The sequence below is a fragment of the Hippocampus guttulatus genome, chromosome 13, assembly GCF_054856545.1.
Source record: "Hippocampus guttulatus isolate MCC_2025c chromosome 13, RoL_Hgut_1.0, whole genome shotgun sequence".
In the NCBI taxonomy this organism is placed as follows: Eukaryota; Metazoa; Chordata; class Actinopteri; order Syngnathiformes; family Syngnathidae; genus Hippocampus; species Hippocampus guttulatus.
Genome location: NC_141273.1, coordinates 15,429,169 through 15,452,947, shown reverse-complemented (window position 1 = coordinate 15,452,947; position 23,779 = coordinate 15,429,169). Strand labels below are relative to the sequence as shown.

Below are 23,779 nucleotides of genomic sequence, written 5' to 3'. Positions count from 1 at the left end.
ATTTTAATTTGCTGCAGTAACCAACATCGCTGGCGTCCGATGAAAAGCATGTAAAAACACGAGGGAAACATTGTGTAAAATACATTGGGACGAAATGCCAAAACAAAAATTTAAATGAGAAAAAACAAATATATACAAAATAGAGGGAAATACACACACACAAATAGTGGAAAATGCATATTTGGAGGAAAGCATACCCCCAAAAAGCGTGAACAGAAAAAAAAGGCTTAAACGTGCTTATCATTGGACAGAAACATCAACATTACATCATCCATAAAAATGTATGGATTTGTACCTATAAACACTTTTCTGCAACATGTCATTACCCATTACAATACATGTGGCATTTATAGTGAGTGCAACATAGTGTTGTCATACATTTTTAAAACTACTTATACATCGTATGTACATGATGTGTTGTGATGATGTTTGAAGCGTATGAACATCAGCCATCAGGCAGCTTCGTGATTTGGAAGTTATGCGCTGGACAGAAGAGCGCTTGTATCTATTCAAATGACACACTGAAAGCCTCCTCACAAGGGAAGCTGTATACAGACTACTGTTCTTTTGACCTGGAATTCCAGTCTTTTTTTTCAGGGGGTGGGGAACGATACTTAAATCAGTGGATGCTTTGGTGGATGTACTGTTACAGTCAAAAGTGCTTCATCTTTTTTTCACGCGTCTCTTTTTCCAGAGAATTAGACGATAATAGCTCAATAATAATGGACATACATAGAAAATGGCATGTTTGATTTTGTTGTACTTTACTATCAACTAAGTATTAGGGCTGCATTAGCGGGGGGGGGGGGGGGGATAAACGCCAGAAAAAAAAAATTTATGGTTGTGAAGTTACTGTACTGTAAGTCTAAATATTTGGACAGTATAGTCATAATTCTTAAGGCAAAAGTAAATGAAGTCAAAATATCTCGATCTTGAGATCTAAATTTAAGAGAATGTCATCATTTTGCAAGAATGTAAAAATATACTAAGAAAATAAAGTCATTTTACGCTTTACAATTTCACTGTGAGCTTTCATGACAATTACAACAAACATACAATCGAGTTGGCAGGTTATCAAAGTTATTAAAAAAAAAGTATTTTGCACCACCTTGTGGAGGAGGTGGTACTTCGTATACAAGTGCAATACATTTAACTCATTCAGTACCAGCCAATTCTGGACCAAGTCTGAAAAGACGTTTAAAATCGTCTTTGGGAGTGAATGAGTTAATGAATCCATGTAAAATATAGAATACAAAAACGACTGCATATTTAATGGATGTAATACTGACGTTTAGGTCATTACAAAACAATCACATGTACATCATGCGCACTTAAAGTTGTAAGATGGCGAGAGGAGAGGCCGGGGGCTTGGACCACATACTCTCGTGTGGGGCGTCAAGGTGTCGTCCTCTGCCAGTTGCTTGGTCCTCTCCGCCGATCTGCGCCGCCGTTCGACCACCTCAAGAGCCTTCAGTAGCTGACCGTTCTCCACGTACAAGTCTCGGATCAGCACGTCCGCTCTGGTGTTCTTGTGCACCTGGGAAAAGTCGATCAATGTTAAGCACGTTGGCAAATTACACTTTGGGACGATAATTGTCTCAAGAGTAACAGGAGTTATCTTCTCATAATGCACACAGAATAGGAGGGCGGTCGTGCATTTTATTTTTTGACAATTTTATGCACGAAAGCACTTTTCAGTGGGGGGGGGGGGGGACTATCCCTGGCCTAATGTGTACTAGGACAACCCAGAAATACCCATGTTGGACTCTGAATGGTGGCACAGTGGCTGTACGCTTTCACCAAACAGAAAGTCTTTTCTCATAATACAGCTGTTGGAATTGCACGAAAACTTGGACGAAACCAAAAAAAACAGACATACAAGATGCTTTCACCGGTATTTTTTTTAACTCCGTAGCAAACTAAACGGCAGCAGTCCAAACCAAAATAAAATGTGTACTAAACCAACACATGCATCACAACTTTGTAAAAAAGGTTCTGACCTGCTCTTTGAGCTGAGCCACCTTTTCTCTGAGAAGCAGCTTGACGTTACGTAGCGATGCCTCGATTTCCTTCATTCGTTCCTCCATGCGCTCCATCCGGCGTTCGGGGTCATCCTAGATAAAAAATAGTTATCAATGCTAATTCTCATTACTGTTATTATTATTAAGACTGAAGTGGGAGCATTTCAAGGAAAAGCAACAACAACAAAACCAACCTGACCTGTATTTGCTGGAAACTTTATTCGATTCCATCACATCATGTCTGTTACATTTCAGAAAAAGAATAACATGAAAAATAAAATGGGAGTTACGAAATAGTGCGCTCAAAAGATTTTAAAAAATGTCAGTGGAGTAAAAAAAAAAAAAAAAAAGTACAAATGATCCAGGAACAAGAGCTCATATGTGGGAATTGGGCAATAGGCGCAGGTGAACGGGTAAAAACAAATCCATTCCGCCCTCGGTCATTGGAAGTCGGTGCCCCAACAATTATTTTGGTATTGTTTGTTTTAAAACATTTGTCAATGGAAGCAAGAAAATATGGACCGAATACATCCAGGAACTATTGTTTTAGTTGAAAACTGGAGGACCAGCATATATGAACAGGTAAATCCAAATCCATCCTTTCCCCAATCATTTAAAGTCGGTACCCTAATGATCATCTTGGTAACCTCATCAAAATTAGTCAGTGGAAATGAGAAAATATGTACAAGACCAACGGAGGAGCTATACTTCTCGGTGAACACCTGGTTGTCGGTCCAAGTAAGAACTTGGCTCAACGGCTAAATCTGAGTCCATACACCTCATTTTGGTAACCTTGGCAACATTTGTCACTTGCGATAGGAAACGCTGTACCATCAATATGGGAGGGAAATGTGCAATAAAAAAACAAAATTAATACAAAAATCATGGAATCTACCCCCAAAATGAATAAATTAAATAACATACTCATAAATAATAATAAATTAAAAAACGTGAATGCATGTCTCATGTGACTACAACATATATAAATAAATAACTCGTTAACATTCAAAAATCAACCGAGGTGTGTGTGTGTGAGATAATTTAACAGTTTCTTCTTCTCATCTTGAAAACCCAACTACAAAAAAAAAAAATGGTGATCCACCTTTAGTGGTACAGCAGCAAAACAGGGGAAAAAGCCCCTTATGACAAACAAAACAAACAAACAAAAAAACTGCAGCTTGAACAAACATTCATCAACATCATGTGCAAGTCAAATTCTCAAAAGGCCAAACAAAAAAAGAAACCCGAACAGTCGTGGGACCCGTGTAACTAAATATTTGGATGGCTAGCTGAGTCTCGGAAGCTTTGTCATGCCTGATCATGAGCAAACAATCCCATTCGCATTATGCGCAGAAAGCATACGCTGCGTTTAATGAAATGGACGAGAACAAGAGCATTGGATCAAAACAACACGAAACATTTTCGAGATCATCTCCATTGAAATGCCATTGGGAAACGTTGGCGCCACCTAGCAGCGGTGCAATGCATTGACACGTTCACATATTTGCGTCGTCATCGAGTCTCTTATGAGGACGCCGCAAATAAAAAGATAAGTACGGAGCGGCCATCTTGGCAGATAGAAGAAGAGAGTGGCGTTAAAGTCCGCCGAGCCGCCGGTAGCCTTCCGCGTTGGTGTGAGCTCGCTGCTCCGCCGCGGCTCCCTGGGGAGAAAAAGGCAGGGTACACTTCACCACAGCTCCAGCCTCGCTAATCTCAAACCAAGATTTCTAGCGGCTAGTCTCTACCAGTCGGACATTCGGTCTTTTTACGTCAACGATGGCTACAAAGTTTAGCCAACCGGAAAGTCACACATAAACCAAACCAAAGCAGTGCATTACTTTTTCCACATTTGAATATGTTACATGGCCACATTTGAACAATGATTATGACCTCGTGTCTTTTTTTTGACCCAACTGCCACAAGCTTAACACGCCTATCGTTGAGCAGCTTGGCCCATTGTCTTTTAGCTATCCCGTCTTTTCATCTCTACACAGAATTCCTCAGATTTCCAGCATTGGGAAGGAGTAAAAACGACCCCATGCTGACGAGTTAAGGCTAGCAAAAAATGGGTCAGCGGGTGATCAGTTTAAAAATATTTTTACATTTTATTATCGACATTTTCTCGGAAGAAGAAGCGACGGCAACATTTCCCTGTCAGGCGTTGCCAAGGCATGTTACTTTGAATGTTATCCGCGGCACCGTTTTTTTTTTCCACTGGATGCCCTTTATGATGAAAGCCACTCATTTTTACCAACGTTTTTTAAGAATGATGCATTACAAATTGCTTCGACTTCAGTGCTAAACGGCAACAAGCTGCAACTCTCCAGCCCACCCAGATCCAATCTTCAATCTGCTGGATCAAGTTAACGAACCAAAAACTTGGGTTAAAGTAACCCAATCGGCTCAAAATCCACAGCTAACGAGTGTGTGGCATCGGAAAACAATCGAGCATTTTTTTGTGGCAGAGTAGATACGATTTCTTGATTTTATTTTTCATTTAATACATTCTCAAACAACATTTTTTTTAACATCACGTTTTCATTAAATGGTTTTGTGTGTAAAATTTTGAGTGAGAAAATTTGATTTCCATCCATATTAGAATAAGGCTGTAACATAACAGAATATGGAAAAAGCAAAACACCGAATTGGTGATTAAGTGCTGCTGCTCTACCAGGAGCATAAGAACAATGACAAATGGGGAAGAGATGGAGGTTTGAACACACCAAAAAGTACCGAAACGGAAAATCCAGCAGGTGTAAAAGCGAAACACCAAACCCCCCCACCAAACAAACACACACAATAAACGTGGAGATGGACCTGTGAAACAAGACGAGGACTGCAAACACCGCATACCATTCAGGAAATATGAAACAATGATCGGCAGGGCTTTATTTTTGACATGGGTTCTTTCTTACAATCCCGAACGTATCAGCGAATGGAAGTTGAGTGGAAGGAAGCATGAATGCAAAGTGGATCCTATTCTGATTCCTACATCTCGACAAAACATCCAGGTAGTGCCATTATGAGCGAGTCGTCGACTCAACACAACAGCATGAAACTTGTGTGAGGTGGTTGTGAAAATGCCTCCAAACAGACATCGAATACCCAAATGTGTCACGATCATATGATCGTACCTGCCCGACGTCGGCGTCTGAACGATGTCCTCTTGCCGTCCTGTGCAGCGACGTCGGCAAGAGTCCGGTGAAGTGAACCTGGTATGTCTAACAAAGGGAAAAGAAAAAAAGAATTAGGGATATGCAAACTTTTGTGCTCTATTACCACGATAAAAATAAAAATATATATATATTTACAAAAAAATATTCAGAGTGAATCACGTTGACTATTTAGGAAAATGAACAAAAAACAGCTTTCTGCCTCCTAATTTGGAACACGGTTTTAATTGAATCGCCAACCTCGAGGAGTTTCGCAGTGAGCTGAGCTAGTTCGGCCTTGAGCGCCTCATTTTCCTCCTGCAGCTGTGCATGTCCTTCCTTGGCCGCGAGGTCCTGGCATTAAAACACACCGAGCAATGAGATGACGGCGGTGGACCAAAAGTAGGAGAACGCCTTCTAAATTGATCTTGTTTCTCTTTTTACAGATCCGGCGAGTGATGGTCAATTCGGAGAGATGCAAAACAAAGAAGAGGGTTTAGAGGCAAAGGAAGGAAGACAAAAAATACGGTTTGTGGTAGGAGAGGGTAGGTCAGGAAGGCAGAAATGTAGCTGTCAGCAAAAGGACAGATGTAAGTAGGTGTACAAGAATGACAATTCCCAGGAAAGGAAGGTTGAACAGACGTTTTTTTCATCAAAGAAAAAAAAAGCAGGTTTACGGACGGAAGAATGGAACCAAGGAAGCCAGAAAAGCAGGTTCAAGAAAGGAAGAAATTGTGACAAAGGAAGGAAGAAAGAGAAAGGTAGGGAGAAGGAAGGATGCATAAAAAAACAACAACAAAAAAACAGGCATGATGTAAGCAGGGAATGAATGAAGGCAGGCAAGGTTTCAATGATGCAACATTTGGGGATCGAAGGGTGCACGAGTAAAAAGCAAGTCTGAGGGAAAACAAGGCAGGAAGGAAAGAAAGAGGTCAGGATGGAACAGATGCCAGAAAAAAAACAGGTCTGTGAAGAAGGAAGGCACAAAGAAGTCAGAAAGAAATGATGTAAAACTAAAACGGAGAATGGAAGGAAGATGGACAAAAAAAAAAACAGTGCCTTGATACCTGGATGAGCAGCTTCTGGGCATCCACTTCCTGCTTGAGGGAGGCGTTCTCCTTCTCCAAGGCTTTGAGCAGCATCGCCTGGCAGTTTTTGTGCTGCTGCTGCTTCAGCGACAGGATGCTGACCTGCGCGCAGTCACACCACGGTTACGTTCGCGCCCACGCGCAGGATCCAAGCATCGAGTTGGGACTTGAAACCTTGTCGTCTTGTTCCTTCGGCTGTAGCGCGCCGTCTCTTTGCAGCTTCCTGCTGGGACTTTGGATGGGCGACTCGTGCAAGGCCAGCTCCAAAATATGGTTCTTGCGGAGGACAAAAGTTGTGAATACAAAGGCACCGTCGTCAGTGGACGGGGTCCAACAAGTCTTACCTTGTCGGAGGCGTTCTGCAGCTGCTTGCGCAGGACGGCGACTTCCTGGCGGAGGGAATCTCGGTCCTGCTGCACCGTGTGCAGATCCGACCGCAGGCAAGCCTTCTGATGACTCAGGGCCTGGAGGGTGTCATCCATGCTCTTCACCTGGGATGTGGAAATAGACAACAAAATAAGTCGGAAGCCAAAAAGAAGAAGGAAGCCAAAAAAGTCTTTACCCTCTCCTGGAATTTAGCGAGCTGCTTGCGAAGACCCCGAGTCTCTTTGGCCGCATCTTTTCGGCCGGCCGTCGGGTGGCTGAGAGGATTCTCCATCGAGTCCGCCTCCATCAGCTGCACGCAAAAAGGCGAGAAGCTATGCTGACGCACGCATGAACCTTTTGAGTTTGCTCCGGAAAGACAGCAGGAGGTCTTCGACCCGAGGTGCCTTACCTTCTCCTCGAGGCCGGACACCTGCTGGGCCAGCTCGGCGTTTCTGTCCTCCAGCCTGGCTGCGTCCTTCACAGCTTTGGTCAACTCGGCCTCCAGAGCGCGCACGCAAGCTGCCAGCTTAACAACGCGGGCCGGCCGTTAATCGCGAGGTGGAATCCGCCGCGTCGCCGCGACGACCGCGCGCTCACCTCTTTCTTCTCCTCGCCGGTGAACGCCTCCTGCTTTTCCTCGTCTTTTATCAGCGCGGCCAGCTGCCGCTTGAGCTCGTCCGCGTCGGCCAGACTGCGGGCATTCTTCTCAGCCAGCATCCCGTTCTCGGCGCGGAGACGTCGGCTTTGCGAGCGAAGGTCGGATATCTGAAACGTGTCGTTTCGTGAAAACGCGCCCCAAATGATGTCTTGACCCGGGCCGAACAATTAATCAAATCCAAATCTAGAAGGCAACCCGGAGCTCCGATCGACCGCAACTCGTCAATGAAGATCTGCATTCTTATATTTTTGTCTCACCTCTTTGTTGAGATTCTCTGCAAGCTGTTCGGCGGCAACTTTGCCCTGGTTGAGCTGCTCCAGTTTCAATCTGGAAATGGATCATGAGATGTGTGTTAAATCGCGATCTAACAGCAGCAGTTCTCATAGTTTCTGGATTCAGGGACTCCCTAAAGGGGACAGTCACAATCCCGAAAGCAATTAAACATAACTCATAATAATAATAATAATAATAATAATAATAGAGTTTTCTTGAGGAAAAAAAAATGAGGTAAATGTATATGAATGAAGGTAGTTTTGATTTTTAAAAGCCGTAGTCTTCGTTTTAAAGGAAAAAAAAAAGTCAATCATTATGATCAGAGCCGAAAAATATTTGGTCAAGAAAATAAAAGAATCTGATGAGAATGAAAAGATTATCGATTCAATCTTTAAAAAGAAAAAAAAGACTGCTACTTTATGAATGTTGACAAAATTTGCCTTTTGTTCTTAAAATTCAATTTAGCTGCTTATTTGGGGGGTTTAGTGAAGATGGGTCATTTTGACCCGGAGGACACAGGGTGTGTACAGGAAATGAGGACAACAGGAGGGTTAAATGACAATTCATGCAGGAATGTCAGATTTGTGTTTCATGTCAAAATAAAAGTTTTTCAAATTCTCCCAAATTGGTGAAATCTGTTTGTGTTATTAAGCACACCAGTTCCATATGTAGACAATGTTTTTTTGTCCCCCCCCCAAAAAAATCCTGCGTCAAAATTTATTAGGCATAATCTCGCAGGCCCCAGTTGATCCGGAAACCCCAGTTTGAGAGTCACCCATCTGGGAATCTAAGCAGCTAAATCACAAGTCCGCAAAGCTCCGAATTTAGACAGAGACTTTGCGCTACTGCCGTAGAAACCAATCCAAATGGTTGCTTCGGTTCTTGCCACTTTTGGTTGCCTCCTGCAACTTTGTCTCCGTGCAGTGGGGGCAGCACCACCATCATCACACACGTGGGATTTAGGAGCAGTTTGGGTTCTAGTCACAGGACTGTCAGGCACATGAAGGGAATGACGGGCGGGGATCAAGGGCAGGCCACGGAACTAATCTGGGGACAAGGCTCCAAGGTGGTCTCCACATTACCTATTGGCCCATGCGGTGTCAATCTCGGCTCGCGGCTCCGAGACGCCCCGGTGAAGTTTGGCGGCGCGTGCAGCAAACTCACCGCAGCTGTCCCGAACGGGCGAGGACTCCGAAATTCTGCTCTGGGGGAAAACGGGATCCAAGGTGTTCCTCCGCGTTTCAAACTCAAGGAACAATTCTGAGAGCTTGCGGTTCTCCTGCCGAATCCTGCCGATGTCGTCTGTGAGAGAAACCCGCTCATCGCTCATCCGGCTCTGCAGCGTCCAAATCTTGGTTTTGAGCTCGTTGTTTTGCCCCTTCAAGGTGGCGTTCTCGCGCACGCGGTCTTCGTAGCGAGCTTGAAGCTCCTTCAGCTCAGAGGCCTCGACTTGCAGCGCTTTGATGTGCTCCAACAGCACGAACATTTTGACTTTGAGGCTGTAGTTTTCCTCCAGATACTCGTGGCCCGTTTGGATCTTCTTGCTGCTGTGCTCCAAAAGACTCTGAAGGAGCTCGCTCTTCTGCTGGAGCAAAAGGATCTTCTCCTGAAGGAGAACACTCTCTTCTCTGCTTTGCCGGTATGAAGTTTGCAATTCGAAAAGAGTCAAATCCTGAAGTTCATCATCAGCGTCTACATAGTTCGGACGAACCTCTGCCCGCTCCCCGTTTAAATCATCCCAGTAAGATTCTGAACCACGATCAGCTTTGGCATCGTCTCGAAATTGTTCACAAGGATCCGCGATGACCAAGGAAGCAAAAGCGGTCTCTGTATCCCACCGATCGTGATGTGAGGGGTTTTCCGTGGTCGAGGCGGGCACATCTTCAGGGCCACTTTCTTCTTTGCGCTCAACCAAAGCTCCAGAGAGCCCAATTGATGAGTCTTTATTGTGGCACGGAGTGGGTGAGAAAGACTTGGCGTTTCCGTTCGTTCCAGGAAACTCAAACTGGGCGCTCATGCGAGCGTTTTCTCCATGACGCAGAACAGCTTGAGGGTTGTCGTTAGGTTGCTCAAAGTCTGACGTTTCCAGGTCATTGCAGCCCTCGCCGAGAACTGTTGCGTTACGAGTCCGTGACGCACGGAGGTCTTGGTTCTCGCTTGCGTCCGTGTTCAGTCGCGACACGTCTTGGTCGGGCTCATTCGTTGGGTCGCGCTCCTTTTTCAGATCTTCCTCGCGGAAGGAATTTTCAGCAATTGATGTCGTAGCGGTTCCTGCGTTCTTCGACTCAACCAAAAACAGATCCCGGCTTTGGCTTTCCTTCAATTCCTCCTCCAGGAGAGCCACCTGTCCCTGAAGCTCCGCCCTGTCCAGCTCAAAGTCATCCACTGCCTGTTTGAGAAGCCTCTCGATGTCCTCAATCCGCAGCTTCAAATCGTCGCGCTCGGCGAGGAGTGAAATCCTCTCTGCGGTCTGCCGATGGGATACGGAGAGCAGCTCTTGGTACTGCGCCTCCAGCCGCGCGTGGGCGCTCCGGAATTCTTCCCTCTCCTGTCGGAAATCTTCGACCGTTTGGCTGAGCAGGAGTTCGGCATCCTTTGCTTTCTCGTCCGAGCGAGCGAGAAGATCCTCCTCGGCCTGCAGACTCTCCTGGAGGCGGTTGCGCAGATCATTCAGCGCCATTTCTTTGGTCTGGGCGGCCGCGGCGCCGCTCTCCGCCTGGCGTCGCAACTGTCTTTTAACAGTCTTTTTCGCCATCGCCTGCGCGACTTCTCCGTGAATCTTCTCCAATTCGAGACGTTCTTCCGCCCATCCCCGGTTATGTTTCTCTGTTCCTTCTTGCATCTTTTTCTGCCATTCTTCAGCATTTTGGAGCGCTCTCTGCAGCTGCTCCTCCCAGCGGAGCTTCTGCTCGGCGTGGTTCTCCGAGAGCTCCCTCAGCTCACTCCGATAGTGCCGTTCCAGTTTCAGAACGTCCGTCTGAAAGCGCGCGGCCGCGGATTCTTGGTCGCCCGAGAAACGATCCTCGACTTGCTTGATTTTCGTGGCGAAGCTCACCTCCGTCTGTTGCCTGTACGTGGTTATGTAATCAGTGTTAAGAGCAGAAGACACTTTTTAAAAGGGGGCGTGAGACGCCTTTGTAGTCGGATAATTCCGGACGGTACAAAGGCAAATTCAAACGAAGAACACTTTAAGTGAAGGACGGGAAGTGTCACTCCGATTTCAGGAGAACGGATACATTTTTCAGGTGTTTGAGTCAACATTGTTCATTCCCCTAAAAACGATAAAACCTTGAAACTGATTTAAAGAGGCCGGTTTTTGCGGTAGCGTTATAGAGCCCTGGTTTCGATTTGTGACGGTACAACAAGCGCATCGTTTTCACACTTGCGCCAAGTGTTTCGGTCTTCTCATCTAATTCTAGGCTCAAACGCTTTCTGTTCGGAAGGTTGCATGAGTAATCAGAAAAAGGTGGCACAAAACATCGACGTTGCGATGTTTCGCATCGCCCACGGTACAGTGACATCAGTTTGCGTTGGATACACCTCGCAAGTACAAATGTCGTTTTTGCGAGCAGCTGAGCTCGAAAAGGTACGTCGGGGGGGCGTCATAAACAGAGGGCTCCCCTACATTCCGACGGGAATCGTCTCATTTCCTCACCTCTCCTGAGCGATGTCGCCCCGCAGCTTATCCAGCATCTCGCTGAGCGTGTTCCTCTCTTCTGCATGTTGGACTGTCATCTCTCGCAGGGCCTCGCGGTGGCTCTCTTGCTGCGTGTCCGCCAGGCCTCGCATCCTCCTCTGCAGCTCCTCCTTCTCTGCTTCGCGCTTCTCCCGTTCCTCGTCCAGTCTCTCCCGGAGCATGCCTTCGTAGTCCTCCTCCAGCTGCAGCCTCTCCCGCTTGAGCTCGGCCTCCCGCCGCTCGTGCTGTTCTCGAAGACGCAGCCTCTCGCTCTCCCACTGCTCCTGGAGCTGGGCCTCCTTGTCCTCCTGCTCCTTGACCAGCCTCAGCATGGCCTCCTCCAGCAGCGCCTGCAGGGATTCGTTGTTCTGCTCGTCCAGGTGAGCTCGCTGCCTCTGCCACTCCTCGGTCAGCCTTTTCACAGTGCGGTCGTGCTCCTCCTCCAAGCCGGACCTCGCCTCATCAAGTCTGGCCGTCAGCTCCTCCTCGTGTCTTTGCGTGAGTTGCGCCTTTTCCTTTTCGAAACGATCCATCCAGCTCTTCTCCAACTCCTCCGTCTCTTGCTGGCGCTTCTTCTCCCAGTCCTGCAGTCTGGTTTCCAACGCTTCCGTGTTCTTCTTTTCCAGAGCCTTTACCAGACTGGCGTGTTGGTTTCGTAGCTCCTCCATCTCAGCGGAAAGGTCTGCCTTTCGCCCTTGCAGGTTCCTCAGCTGCTCCTCCCTTTCCGCCGCGACGGCCTCCGCCTCAAGGAGCCGCCGCCGAAGGGTGCTCGTATCCTCCTCCAGGCGGGTCCGCTCCAGCTCTGCCAGCTCAAGCTGGCTCTGGAGCTCCCGCTCTCGTGAGCGAATGCCGGCCAACTCCTCCCTCGAGCCCTGGAACTCCTGTCGGTGCTGGAGGGTCAGTGCCGTCTTCTGGACCTCGTGTTGCTCAACCGCAGCGTTGAATTCAACGATCTGCATCAAGGAAAACAATTTTTGAATGTATTTTTAAGTCGGATTTTAAAATTCCATAAGATAATTACGTGACATGCAATTTTATCTTTGTTTTATGCACAGTTTGAGAGTATATTGACAATATAATGCATGTTTATGCACGTATATTACATTTCATTTTTCTAATGCACAGGAAACTTTGCTGCAACATTAAACAATTAAGTGGACCTACTTTGGTCTCCAGCTGGTTCCTCAAGTCATCCATTTGGCGCAAATGCTGCTCCTTTTGCTGCTCCAGCATCATCTCCGCCTCCAGACTCAAACTGATGAAGGGATGCACTTCCTCCGATCCGAGGCCCGGGTCCGACTCCACGCCGGGGCTTTTGCTCTCCAGCTCCTCTGAGAGAGGCTGGGGGCAGCGCTGCCGAGTTCGGCCCAAGCTCTGGAAGTCCTGCAGCTGGGACTGCAGCTCATCCACACGATCTTGCAATTCCTGTCCAAATAATCAGCGGTACCGTTTTAGAAATGAACCATAACAGCCGAGTCTGAGCTGAAAGAAAAAGTAAACAGCTGTGTTTGTGATCACATTTAGTATTTATTAAAAAAAAAAAAAAAAAAAAAGCTGTTCTAGTTCAAAGGCCGTGCACACCTCTCGCTTCATGTTTGCCATGCAATTTCTCTCCTTATCTTGGGTGAGGCAGCATGTTGTTTCTCAAATGGCCCCGTTTCCTAAATCACCGTCAACAATTGTACATTTCTGATTTCACAGGGCTGCCCAACAATTGTGACAGCAGCCATGTTAATTCAGAAGACCCTGCACAGCGCACACAAAAAGGTGGCTTTTTTTTTCTTTTTTCGGGATTCCCACGGCATGGGAGTCAACGTTCCCATTTATGCACGGGATTGGAACGGTGCAGGATAAAAAAAATTCACGGGAGCAGACAAGAGCTGGATTATCCAGTAGGGGAAAAAAAAGAAAAAAAAATACACATCGGTATGCTACATATTACAGTCAGGTCTACAAATATTTGGACACTGATGCTTCTCATCTTTTTGGCTCGAAACGCCACCAAAGTGGATTTGAAATGATAACGATGAAATAATACCGTATGTCGTAAGCACAGTATTATTTACCCTGCACTGCGCTTCGTAGCCCAGTCGCAACTGCTTAATGCGTTCCTCCTGCAGGAAGAAGTCAGCACTGCCGGGGTCCAGCTCGCCAAACTAAATATCACACAGGCAAGACGCATATTTAGTCAAATTGATTTGAAACTTTCAAAAGCGTCTCCCTTTCACGTCTTACCTTCTCTTTCATCACGTTATCCAAACTTGCCTGCAGTTTTGTCACTTGGCTTTGGGCCTTGGTCAATTGTTCACTGCAGTCCAGCAAGTCCATCTCCAGACGTCGGTTTTCCTTTAAAGACCAAAGTACAACATTCTACGATGCTCTCAGCCTGCATCTGCAAGAAATACCGGCAAATTCAGACCTACCTTGACGGAGATGGAGAGGTGGTCCCGGAGGAAGGACTCATCCTCCTTAATCTTCCCCACCTCGGCCTCGAGCTCCTCGCATTGCTGCGCCGCCTGTTGGCGGATCAGGTCCATCTCCTTCATCAGCTCCGAGCGCACTGCCGCCAGCTTCTCTTGGTGCATGTCCTCGAGCTTCCTGCGCAACGTCCGCACGCCATTCAATTAGTGGACCAATTAATATGAACACCTTAACGGCAGAGGGTGCCTTGAGGAGCCGGATAAAAAAAAAATGTATTGGGAGACAAACGCGGAATGTTATTTTGACAATTTAAAAGAGTTCCGAGGTGTTTTGATAAGGCATTGAGACGAAAGCATGGCCAAAGCTCACATGGATCAACAATTTTGACAGCATATTTCTTTCGCGTGAAATCTTGTTGCATGGTCGGACCCGCTCAACGCTGGGCCAATGGTGAGCCAGTTTGAACAACTAAATCCAAAATAAAGACAAATCAACAAAATGCCGCAAAGTTACCTGAGGTTAAGATGATTCGTGCGCTCGATTGACAAGTGATGCTCATCCACTTCGGCGGCCAGCTGGGTTTTCAGCCTTTCCGCCTTTTCCAGGTCCGAGCGGATTTTCTCCTTCTCCCTCAACTCGCCCTCCACGCGCTCACTTGACGAAAAACAAAAGGAGACATACTATAAATCATCCAGTAATATCGGAGAATGAATTTACAACGGTTCGATCTGACGAACAGGAGATGTCTGATTTCTGCTTTGAAACTGGCCAGCGCTGCCTGGTGGATTCCGTTCTTGGTGCCCAGGAGTTCATTTTCCAGCGCGACGGTCAGATCGCAGAGACTGAGCTTGCCCTCAAGGCTGAAATTTAATGCCTGCAACAGAAGAAATTGAATATCACCCGGGTTTTCCTGCATATCCCTTTTGACATTCGAGGGCAGTCGGCATTGGCCTCATTTCAGGCCACCTTTGGCTCTAAAATTAAAACGACTTTTTAGTCAATGGCGGTCTCAGGTTGGATATACTTTAATTGCCTACTTTTAAAACAAAATCCACCAGTTCAATTCCCATGATATATATTTTTTAAATAATCGTCTCATTCATTGGCTATCGGATTTTTTTTTCTCCTGCAAACTATAATTGGCATCAGCTTAAAAGAATACAAAACGGTCAAGCCAAAATCATGAGAACAAGTGAGGAAAAGGTTGATTAGCATGCGTCACCTGCAGGATCTCAATGCTATTTTCGATGCCTTCCTCCATCCAGGCGTCTATGATGGATTCGACCGGAGTGAAGCCGGTGCCGTCGTCCAAGGTAGAGAACAGACTCATGCCGACGCTGCCCATCAGGGAGCAGGGGTTGGCAATCCGCCGGCCCACCTCATCGAAGGGCTGACGCCATCAAGGAAAACGTCAATAGTTGTTAAAGACGGCCTTCGTATACCTAAACAGGAGCAATTCTGGGAAAAAAAAGAACTACAATTTCCTGCAATTTAATTGAGGAATGTTGCATCTTTGCCCACGAGTGATTTGAGCTACTGTTCAGGGAGTTAATGGCGAGCGGGAAGATGTTTGAATGTCTGCCGGTTTTGGTGAATTGAGAGTTCTGAAAGAGTACAGAAACACGAGCTAAAAGGTCCTGGAACCGTTTCTAAAGATTTCCTGGAGTTTTTGGGCAAACGGTTCACATTTGGACAACAGGAATTTATGACCGATAAGAGTTTTGAGCTCATGGAATTTTTAGAGGGATATTTTGCATTTGGACTGCAGATATCGTTACCTAAACAAGAGCTAAAAGTAGCTGGAAATATTAAAGCTTCAAACACTTTTTGAGTTTCTGCAAGCCCTGTCCCGGACGCTCTGATAGACGGTCGACTTACCTGAGTGGAGTGTTGTCTTTTCAGCTGCCTGTACGGGGTGGAGGCCGACGGGGTGGCGGGCTTGTTGTACTTTAAAACCATGGAAACAAACTCTTGAACGTTGATCCATCCGTCCCCGTTCAAGCCATGGAGTACATCCGCACTCAACTGACAGAGCAAATGCATTTGTGAGAAAGATCAGATCATCACCTTGCCTCAGCTCTACAACGCTCCACAAGAAGAGCTGACAGACATGCCGTACCCCACCTGGCTTTGCCCGAGTGATTTCCTTGCTCACCTCCAAGCCTAAATAATCGCATAGGGCGAGCAGCTCCGTGTGGCCGGCGCGTCCCTGCCAAGATATGGCCAACTCTTCGCAGGCTTCCTGGAGCCTCTCCTTCAGAGCCGCCGAAACATATCCTCGAGTCGTACTCGGCTCGTCTGGGTTCCACAGATGCATCTGGCCTAAAAAAGAGCCGAGGATGCCTTGGTGACCGATATCGAGATCAGGAAATCGTGGCGGGAAACTCCAACAAACCTTCTGCTTCGTACTCCTCCGTGATAGTTTCATTTGCATTGCAGCGCTGGGCGGAGAGAAACAAAAATAAGAATGTGCACGATATAAACGCATTCCACAAACCATTTCACAAGCTACTACTGTACTGCAGATACTTTTCCAGGCATCGCAGTCTGATTTCTAACTGGAAAAAATTGTACAGTGATACCTCGACTTACGAACGTCGCTTCATACGAGATTTTCAAGTTACGAAACGCCTCAACAGGAAAATATTGCCTCAGCTGGACAATTCTCTGGAACTAAATTGTGATTTCAATTTTCTCCTCTCACATTTACAGCCGCTTGCAGCTTTAGTTTGACTTGTTGCTAATTTACACTGTGGTTGATAGATTTAAAGTGTACCTCCGGCGGCCCGTTTCGAGATATTGATGGGGAAATGGAGCAATTTTGTTATTTGTGTCCAGTCTCGTATTTGCCAAAACCTCCCCCGCCCGCTTCATTTTAATGAACGGCGGCATGTTAGGAATGAATGTGACGTCAAGTCGTTGACTGGCCCGTCCCTTGCACCCACGGATCCAGCTGAGCAACTGATTATGTAGAGCAATAAATAAAGCTGCTGCCCAATTTTTGTGTGGGTCAGCTGCTTCTTTCGCTTCAAGCATGAGTTTTAAATGAGTTTCAGGTTGAATGGAGGCTGGAGGCGGAGGTTTTGACTGGGTTGATTTAGTCAGGGGGGGGGGGGCAAGCCCATTGTCTGGAAGGCAAAGAGTGAGGGAATGAAGAACAGATGGGGAATCTGCAAGTGGCCTTTTGATAGAGGGTGTGGAGAAATCCAGAATGAGGAGGGGGAAGAGGAGGGCTGGGATGAGTCTTTGTTTCCCAGTACCCTCCTCCATCCAGACAAGTTGAATGTCCAGCCAGGCCTGACCCAGCACTGGTCACTGAGGCATTGTCGTCACTTGGATTCGTCAAAACTAAAAAGGACACGCTTCTGTTCATTGTCACCACATGGACATTTGTTCTTCAGGCATCTGGAGTGCGGGGAATATTAAAACACGCGACACGGGCTGGAGCAGCCGTCATGATGACCAGCTGACCCGGTCATCTTCCATCTGTCTACTATACGTGGTTCAAAACTTGGACAGAGACGTTGTTGAAGGAAACCCGTAATTAACAACTATGAATAATTTAGGGCCTATTTCAGACCCTTGAGGTACTCCTTGTATTATTTCAGATTCAGATTTTCAGTTTCTGGACATCCACAGCAAACTTGATGGTGCTCAGCAAAAACGGCCTTGTGGGCTGAATTTTCAAGAGACTTGGTGTAGCTCCCACCTTATTCACTTAAGAGTTTTGTGAGTTAATGTGAGTCAATCTTTGCAGACGTAAAAAAAAAATAAACACCTAAAAACAAACAAACAAAAAAAAAACCCCTCAGATCCTTCACAATATAGCATTGCTCATCTGTCTAGTACACATGGCTAAAATTTGGTGGCAATTTGACAAAATTGCCAAAAAGGGACCAGTAAAATTGACGGAAAAGCCTAAAATTGCCACTCCAAATCAAAAACCAACCATCAACTAGCAGAATCGTGTCACTGGGGGGGGGGGGGAAGACCTAAACTCATGTTTGATTTATTCTGCTCTACTTTTAATTCAACTAAAGTCAAACTGTTCCCTTCATCAACACCAAAACGATGCCCCATTTTCTCCATTGGCCAATGTGACGAGGTCTCAGTAAATGTCAGGAGCTTAGGCCTGCCTTGGCATCTGTCAAGTCACTTGTATGCCAGCAATGAGCGCGGGATTATCCACCAAGAAGATCAACAAGCTCAGCATTATGACTCAGACACAGAGAACATCCAGGGACCCCCAAGGCCAGCGGAATCACTTGCAGTCAAATGTTAAATCCAGAAAAAGATGTTTGCCACAGAAGAGCATCTAATAACATCCCGAAAAAGCACAAGACATGAACAACTTATCATTCAGATCATGATAGAAAAATTTTTGCATCATCGTGAAAGATTAAGAGAACACTTGCCGCGACGCTACGCAAACATTGCGGCTTTGTGCCGATTGTTCGTGGCTAACCGCACCCAAGCAATTACACTCGCCGCTTTATTTACAGAGAGTTGATGCAATGACAAGGCTGCGTTAAACCTTCCTGCTGCATTTTGGGCCGAGCTGATTAGCTAAGAATAACTTCTCACCGCATAGTTATGGTCCATATGAGGGCGGCGGGAGATAAGAATGGCATCCGAAGTGCGAGTGTGTTGCTTTTTTACCTCACGCTTCCTTGGAACAGCCGAGTCATCGCTGTCCTTGGTGTCCTCGCCGCCTGGGGTGTCTTCGCCTTGATTGTGCTCGTCTTCGCAAAAGTCTAAAATGGCGTCGGCCGATTCGGGCTTGGAGCGACGGCCGTAACGTTTGCTGCCCTTCACTAACTTTGGTTGGATGTCGGGTGACTCTGATGACAAAGAATAAAAACGAGGCTTCACGCAATCAGGATTTTGGAGACGATCGCCAATCAGCGAGTCAAAAAAAAAAAAAAAAAAAGATAGCTGATCACTGATCCGATCAGAAGATGGACCATTATTTACCGGCCCAGCCCCCCAAATAGCAAGGCTCCAAATAACTTTTTTTTTTGAAGGGCATTTTTTTGCTCATCAGTTACGTCATTTGAGGAGCCACTTTGTAATATCGAGGAAGATTTTTTTTTTTTTTTTTTACGGATAAATGAAGGTGATCTGAAACAAAGGTGTTGAGTTCAACAATAAAAATATGACAAAAATAACTATTGAGTATTTCATTTCAGGGACTTGAAGTGGAAATATCAGACAAATCTGAATATTACCTGGTCTGGACGGGACTTCCCGTTGCGCTTGGGGACCCTCGATGCCGGATGACAACACCAGAATCAGCGCATCCCTGAACTGCTCAAAGTCAACCTGCGATGGGATGTTGGCGACAAGAAGCAGATCTATGTAAACTATTCCAAATTCAGTAAATTCCTCCGAAGCATGGCTGCCAGCGGTGGGGAGGCTAGGGAGGTGAGGGGCTAGGGGAGCGAGGCCACACTTGCACAATCAACAGCTGTCAAATGTGAATATGGTGATTTTTTTTTTTTTTTTTTGTGCGGTGCCGGCTGGCGTCTGCCGCTTTTGGCTTCATTGTTGGATTGTCGTGAGCGGGCAATCGGGTCACTCACCCCTTTCCCACCACCTTGCCGAGAACACTTCCCCCCCATCCTGGTTATTCAGCCTGCACATGCTGCTAGACAATAGTCAAGATGTCTGTGCGCACGCTTCCAGATAATCTCGGGCTCAATGAATGGAAAACTCTGGTCCGCATTCTCCCCTTGCTGTGCTACGTTTGAACAGATGTGGACACAGTAACTGGTTCAGACTGTTTACTTACCAGCCGGTTTACCGTGTATGCTAGTATTTTACTAACAGTCCATATACATTCTTCAAGTTTAATGGAAGCTTATTCAATCATTGACCGGGCTTATTTGCACTTGGTCACTGTCCATTGCCATTCTGGTGATTAAGATTTGCCCAATTCCTTTTTTTTTTTAATTTCACATATCATAGAAAAGATGGACATGCATGCTTTTCCTTGGACGGACACATTCTGCATCCCCACAATAAAGATTTGATCAACTTCCTTTTTTTTTTTGTTTCATACCAAAATTAAAAAACTGGAATGAAAAAAAATAAAGAGTGAGATATCAGCTCGTAAAATCTTAGGAGCTATTTTTGTTGTCATCATTTTAGTTGTCCGAACAAATGCACCCTTTCCACGCATATAAAAATCAAGAAAGCTGAAGAAACAAGGGTGGTCTAATTTTTTTCCCCATGACCGCACAGTCTTCACCGAACCTTTGGTTGTTTGCATTCATTTGACCAATTTCACCCTCAAAGCATCCGTGTGTGCTGATGATAGATTGTTCGGTTGTCGTGACGACGGACGCCGCAGCGAGAGCTGGTGGAGGCCCATATTATTTGAAGAGGTTTATTCAAAAAAGGGGGCGGGGGGAAAGAGAGAAATGGATAGCCTTTCTGTCCAAATGATCTGACGTGTAATGAGCAAACAGTAAGACTGCATCATTCATCGATTTGAAGAATACATTGAGGTTTTTCTTTTGTCATGGTGACTATTTTTATTGCACCTATATTTTCTTTAGCCACATCCAAAGTCCAAAGCCTGGCCTCACTGATGTGCACTGCTTACATGACCAACATGATTGATGAATGATTTTTAAAAAGATAATTGCAATTTCCCCCTCCCGCCCCTTGCAGCAAATCCAAAGAGCACTTATTTGAACACTGTCATTTGTTTTTTGATACAAGCAAATAAGAGAAAACATTAAAAATCATCAATTGCAATTTTGTGAGAAGTAAAAAAAATAAAAAATAAAAAACGTCAAAAATTTTATTTTAAGGCTATATCGACTACCCCTAACACGGATCACTTGACAACAGCTAGCATCACAGTTATGGGATAGGACGCGAGTACTTGGGCCACATACCCTGTCTGTGATGCGGTCCCGACCCTGCAGCAGCGCGTCAAGGAGGGCCGGGGCCACGTCCTCCAAGTGCAATGACAGGCAGAGGTCAGCCAGCTCCTCCGGGCACAGTGAGCCGCAACCGCTGGCATCGAAGCCATCAAAAACTTCCTTCAGGCGCTCCTCGTACTGGTCCTGCTCCAGGACGTCATCCATCCCACAGGACAGCAACCTGCCCTGCCAACGCAAGACAGAGAGAGAGAGAGAGAAAAAAAAAGCTTATTTTGTGGCATTTTAGCCGAAAAGTGACTGGTGACAGGTATAAATAGCTCAAATGTAGAGTCACTACCCAATTGTGGTGGAAAGATACTCACTAAACAGAGTGGAAACATCGATCTTTGTTCTGGAGTGCTGCATACACACACACTGATTCAGCCTCATTAGCTGCGCAGGCTTTGGCTAATCCAATTACAACTGATTAGCCACTTTGGCTAATTGAGAGTTGTGGCCAAAATCTGACACTGACAATGACTTTGAACTAGTAGGGCTGGGCGAATCATGAATTTGGCATGATACTAATGATGATTTTTTTTTTTGGTTTTGTGTCTAATGCGTTATGCTGACACGAACAACTGGGCTGTGAACAGAGAGAAGCTAGTTTAGAAAAGCCAGTGGTCAGTGGCGGAAACTTTTAGCTACTACTGGATTTTAAAAGAGAAAAAAAAAGCAACCAACGATCTTAAATCTTAACAAACAACATGGACAGAATCATTGCCATCATTGATGATGTCATGCGAGATAGTAAAATGTTTATGTTGCTTGTTGCCTTTATGAAAAATAACAATAAAAGGCAATTTTTTAATGATTTTTTTTTCTTTAAAGACAGCGTGACTTTTAAAAAAAAAACTACGACAATCAACACCTTGTATACATGTACGGGATCAAGACTGCCGGTCCACTTTTCCAGCTGCTCACCATCAAGCACTCTCAACCAGGTGCCTCCCCAACGCACACGGAGCGGAGGGGGTACCCATTCATTCCACAATGGGGGTTGTCTACAAAGCCTACATAAGTATTCTACATGTGCACCATTGAGTAGCTCTCAGGATGCCAGATAATCACAGATGATGGCCGATTGGAGGGGAGAAGAGACAGCGTCTTTTTACCTGGAAGACTGACAGCTGGTGCGGGTCAAAAGTAACCCAAAGTAAAGCATTCAACTTCTTACGAAGCCAAAACTGCATGAAAATGCTGTTAACGTCGCACTTAAAATGGGTTAATGCCAAGGACATTGTTCAACCAAACTGCTGTATTCGAATAGAATAAACCTCGAGTATTTACTTGCTATATTGTGTCAAAGAAAGAGGAAGAGGTTATTAGCTTAGCTTGAGGTCTTAACTTCCTGGTTGACTTTTAGTACAGATTTCCAAGCCAAAAAGTGCTACGAAATATTATTTTTGCCTTAAAAATATGAAACTTCTGCCCTTAAAGGTCAATGTACTTCCTGGTTTGGTGAAGAATGTACCAAACTATCTTTTTGCTTAAAAGAAATGTAGTCCCTTAAAAGCCAGTGTAATTCATGGTTGAGAAGCATACGGAAGCAACACTTTGCGAGGAAAAAAAAATGATGGAGGTCATTCAGAGATACTGTATGTGCATTTGATCTTCTGTTTTTCACCATTGTTTCAATTTTGAACATGGTATTATTCAATCAATAATAGCAACTCTATAATTCACATAATGAACTTGGTATAGCAAAAGGTTTGTCGCTCATTCAGCAGGCATACGGTCCACACAGTCACAATAACTTGTCGGTTTCAAGTTCTTCAGACGCAAGCAGTTGGAATTTAACATATTTTATCAGACAGGCCTTGTGTAAACAACATACTACAAAAAGGAACACAATACCAAAAACGGGGGGATCGTTTTATTGACCCTGTGTGTGGATGTGAAAGACCAGAGGTGGATTAATTCAACAATTCATAGATTGTCATATTAATCGACAGCTATTTTGATTATCAATTAATTGTTTGAGACAATTGTTTGTTGCTGTTGTATATGTTAGTTGCTCCATGTACAGCACTTTGTTTGCAGTGATGGCTGTTTGAAAGTGCCCTATAAATGCTGTTGAGTTGAGACCAAAATTGTCCCACACATCAGAATTGCAAAATTGAGTAAATATTTTGTGATTTCCGTAGTCAGTAGACCGATTATCTTTGCATTTAATGAAAATAAGAAACCTGTAATAATATAGGCTTTAACTTTAGAACGATGATTAACATTTTTGCATTTGCTCACGTATTACAAACCAATTCAGGAATCTACTCATATTTTGCGTCAGTGCATATTAAGTACTATTTGAAAGAATGTCTTATTTTTAAATAAAGGGATGCGAATCATTTTTTTAGATCCAATTTATTAATCAGTTATTCACAGCCTTAGAAATGATCCTGATATCTTGCCGATTCTGTCAATATACTTTGCCAACTTCAAATTGGCCTGTTCAGTGCGTCTGTTAACACAAGAAGAATTGGGGTGGAGAGTAGCCGTTAAGGGATAGAAAATAACCATCCAATTTGCCAGGCAAAATGTTAATTTGCAGGAAGTTATTAGCTCAGCCCCTTGTAGTGCAGACATCGTGTGCTTTAAAACTGGCCTTTAAGGAACTGAAGTTGAGCCCCTCGTTTTTTTACTTGTTTCAATCAAACAATTCAAGAATCGTACAACACGTATCAGCTCGTTTAAGGAGGAAAAATCCATCACTCCTTGACTTTTGTTGCGGTTCTTAAACAAATATGAACAAATAAGACGCAGACACTTACCTAATTCTCCAAACTTGAAAAAAAAACGCCCCTGCGAGTCCAACCGAGGAGTGAAAAAAAACACTCAAACGCTAAAACGAAACTTTTTTTTCTACATGCCCTCCAGACAGGGCGCGTCGCGATTTCCTCGATTTCAAAACCTTAAAAGTATTCTATCTGTTATGCGTTCGAAATGTAAAAATGCTTTCAACTGCGAGACAGGATGTGTTTGTCGGCAGGGTTGGGCGGCTATTTGGGAGTGAGTACCATCCTCCTTCGGCGGCGGCTTCTGGCGGATTTTGAAAAGCAGATCATGGAGGAAAAGGCGGAGCCTTGTACGCTCAAACCAGCCCTGATTGGTCAAAATTATGTTGATTGCTTGGTGAAATGTACAATCCAAACAATGGGCTCGCCCTCTTTTCCGTGGAACTTTTATTTTTTT

General features: G+C 45.2%; 1 protein-coding gene across 5 annotated transcripts; it reads right to left on the bottom strand.

Moving 5' to 3' along the window:
* Positions 1–19: 19 nt before the first annotated feature.
* Positions 20–23,606, bottom strand: nin (ninein (GSK3B interacting protein)). 5 transcript variants are annotated; one of them, XM_086126652.1, is made up of 27 exons: positions 23,359–23,606; positions 20,561–20,773; positions 18,884–18,977; positions 18,315–18,496; positions 16,051–16,096; positions 15,811–15,977; positions 15,534–15,680; positions 14,878–15,045; positions 14,393–14,529; positions 14,169–14,309; positions 13,658–13,832; positions 13,470–13,580; positions 13,301–13,390; positions 12,399–12,659; positions 11,214–12,187; positions 8,641–10,626; positions 7,543–7,612; positions 7,225–7,392; positions 7,037–7,153; positions 6,824–6,937; positions 6,606–6,752; positions 6,436–6,537; positions 6,241–6,363; positions 5,435–5,527; positions 5,156–5,242; positions 2,001–2,114; positions 20–1,537 (listed from the first exon to the last, which is right to left on the bottom strand). In XM_086126652.1, exons 2-27 carry the CDS (start codon positions 20,750–20,752, stop codon positions 1,322–1,324), a joined length of 6,222 nt encoding a protein of 2,073 aa, XP_085982778.1. In that variant the 5' UTR covers positions 20,753–20,773; positions 23,359–23,606; the 3' UTR covers positions 20–1,321. The 5 variants fall into 5 exon arrangements, 4 of the variants coding, with proteins under 4 accessions (XP_085982778.1, XP_085982777.1, XP_085982781.1 ...); XM_086126651.1 differs by lacking the exon at positions 23,359–23,606 and adding an exon at positions 20,911–20,949; XM_086126655.1 differs by lacking the exons at positions 8,641–10,626; positions 23,359–23,606 and adding an exon at positions 20,911–20,949.
* Positions 23,607–23,779: the final 173 nt, after the last annotated feature.

Coding starts and splice junctions, on each gene's coding strand:
- nin (XM_086126651.1), bottom strand. Junction 14,310..14,392: donor GCAGAAATCAGACATCTCCT/GTTCGTCAGATC, acceptor TTTTTCGTCAAG/TGAGCGCGTGGAGGGCGAGT. Junction 12,188..12,398: donor GGAACCAGCTGGAGACCAAA/GTAGGTCCACTT, acceptor TCCTTGATGCAG/ATCGTTGAATTCAACGCTGC.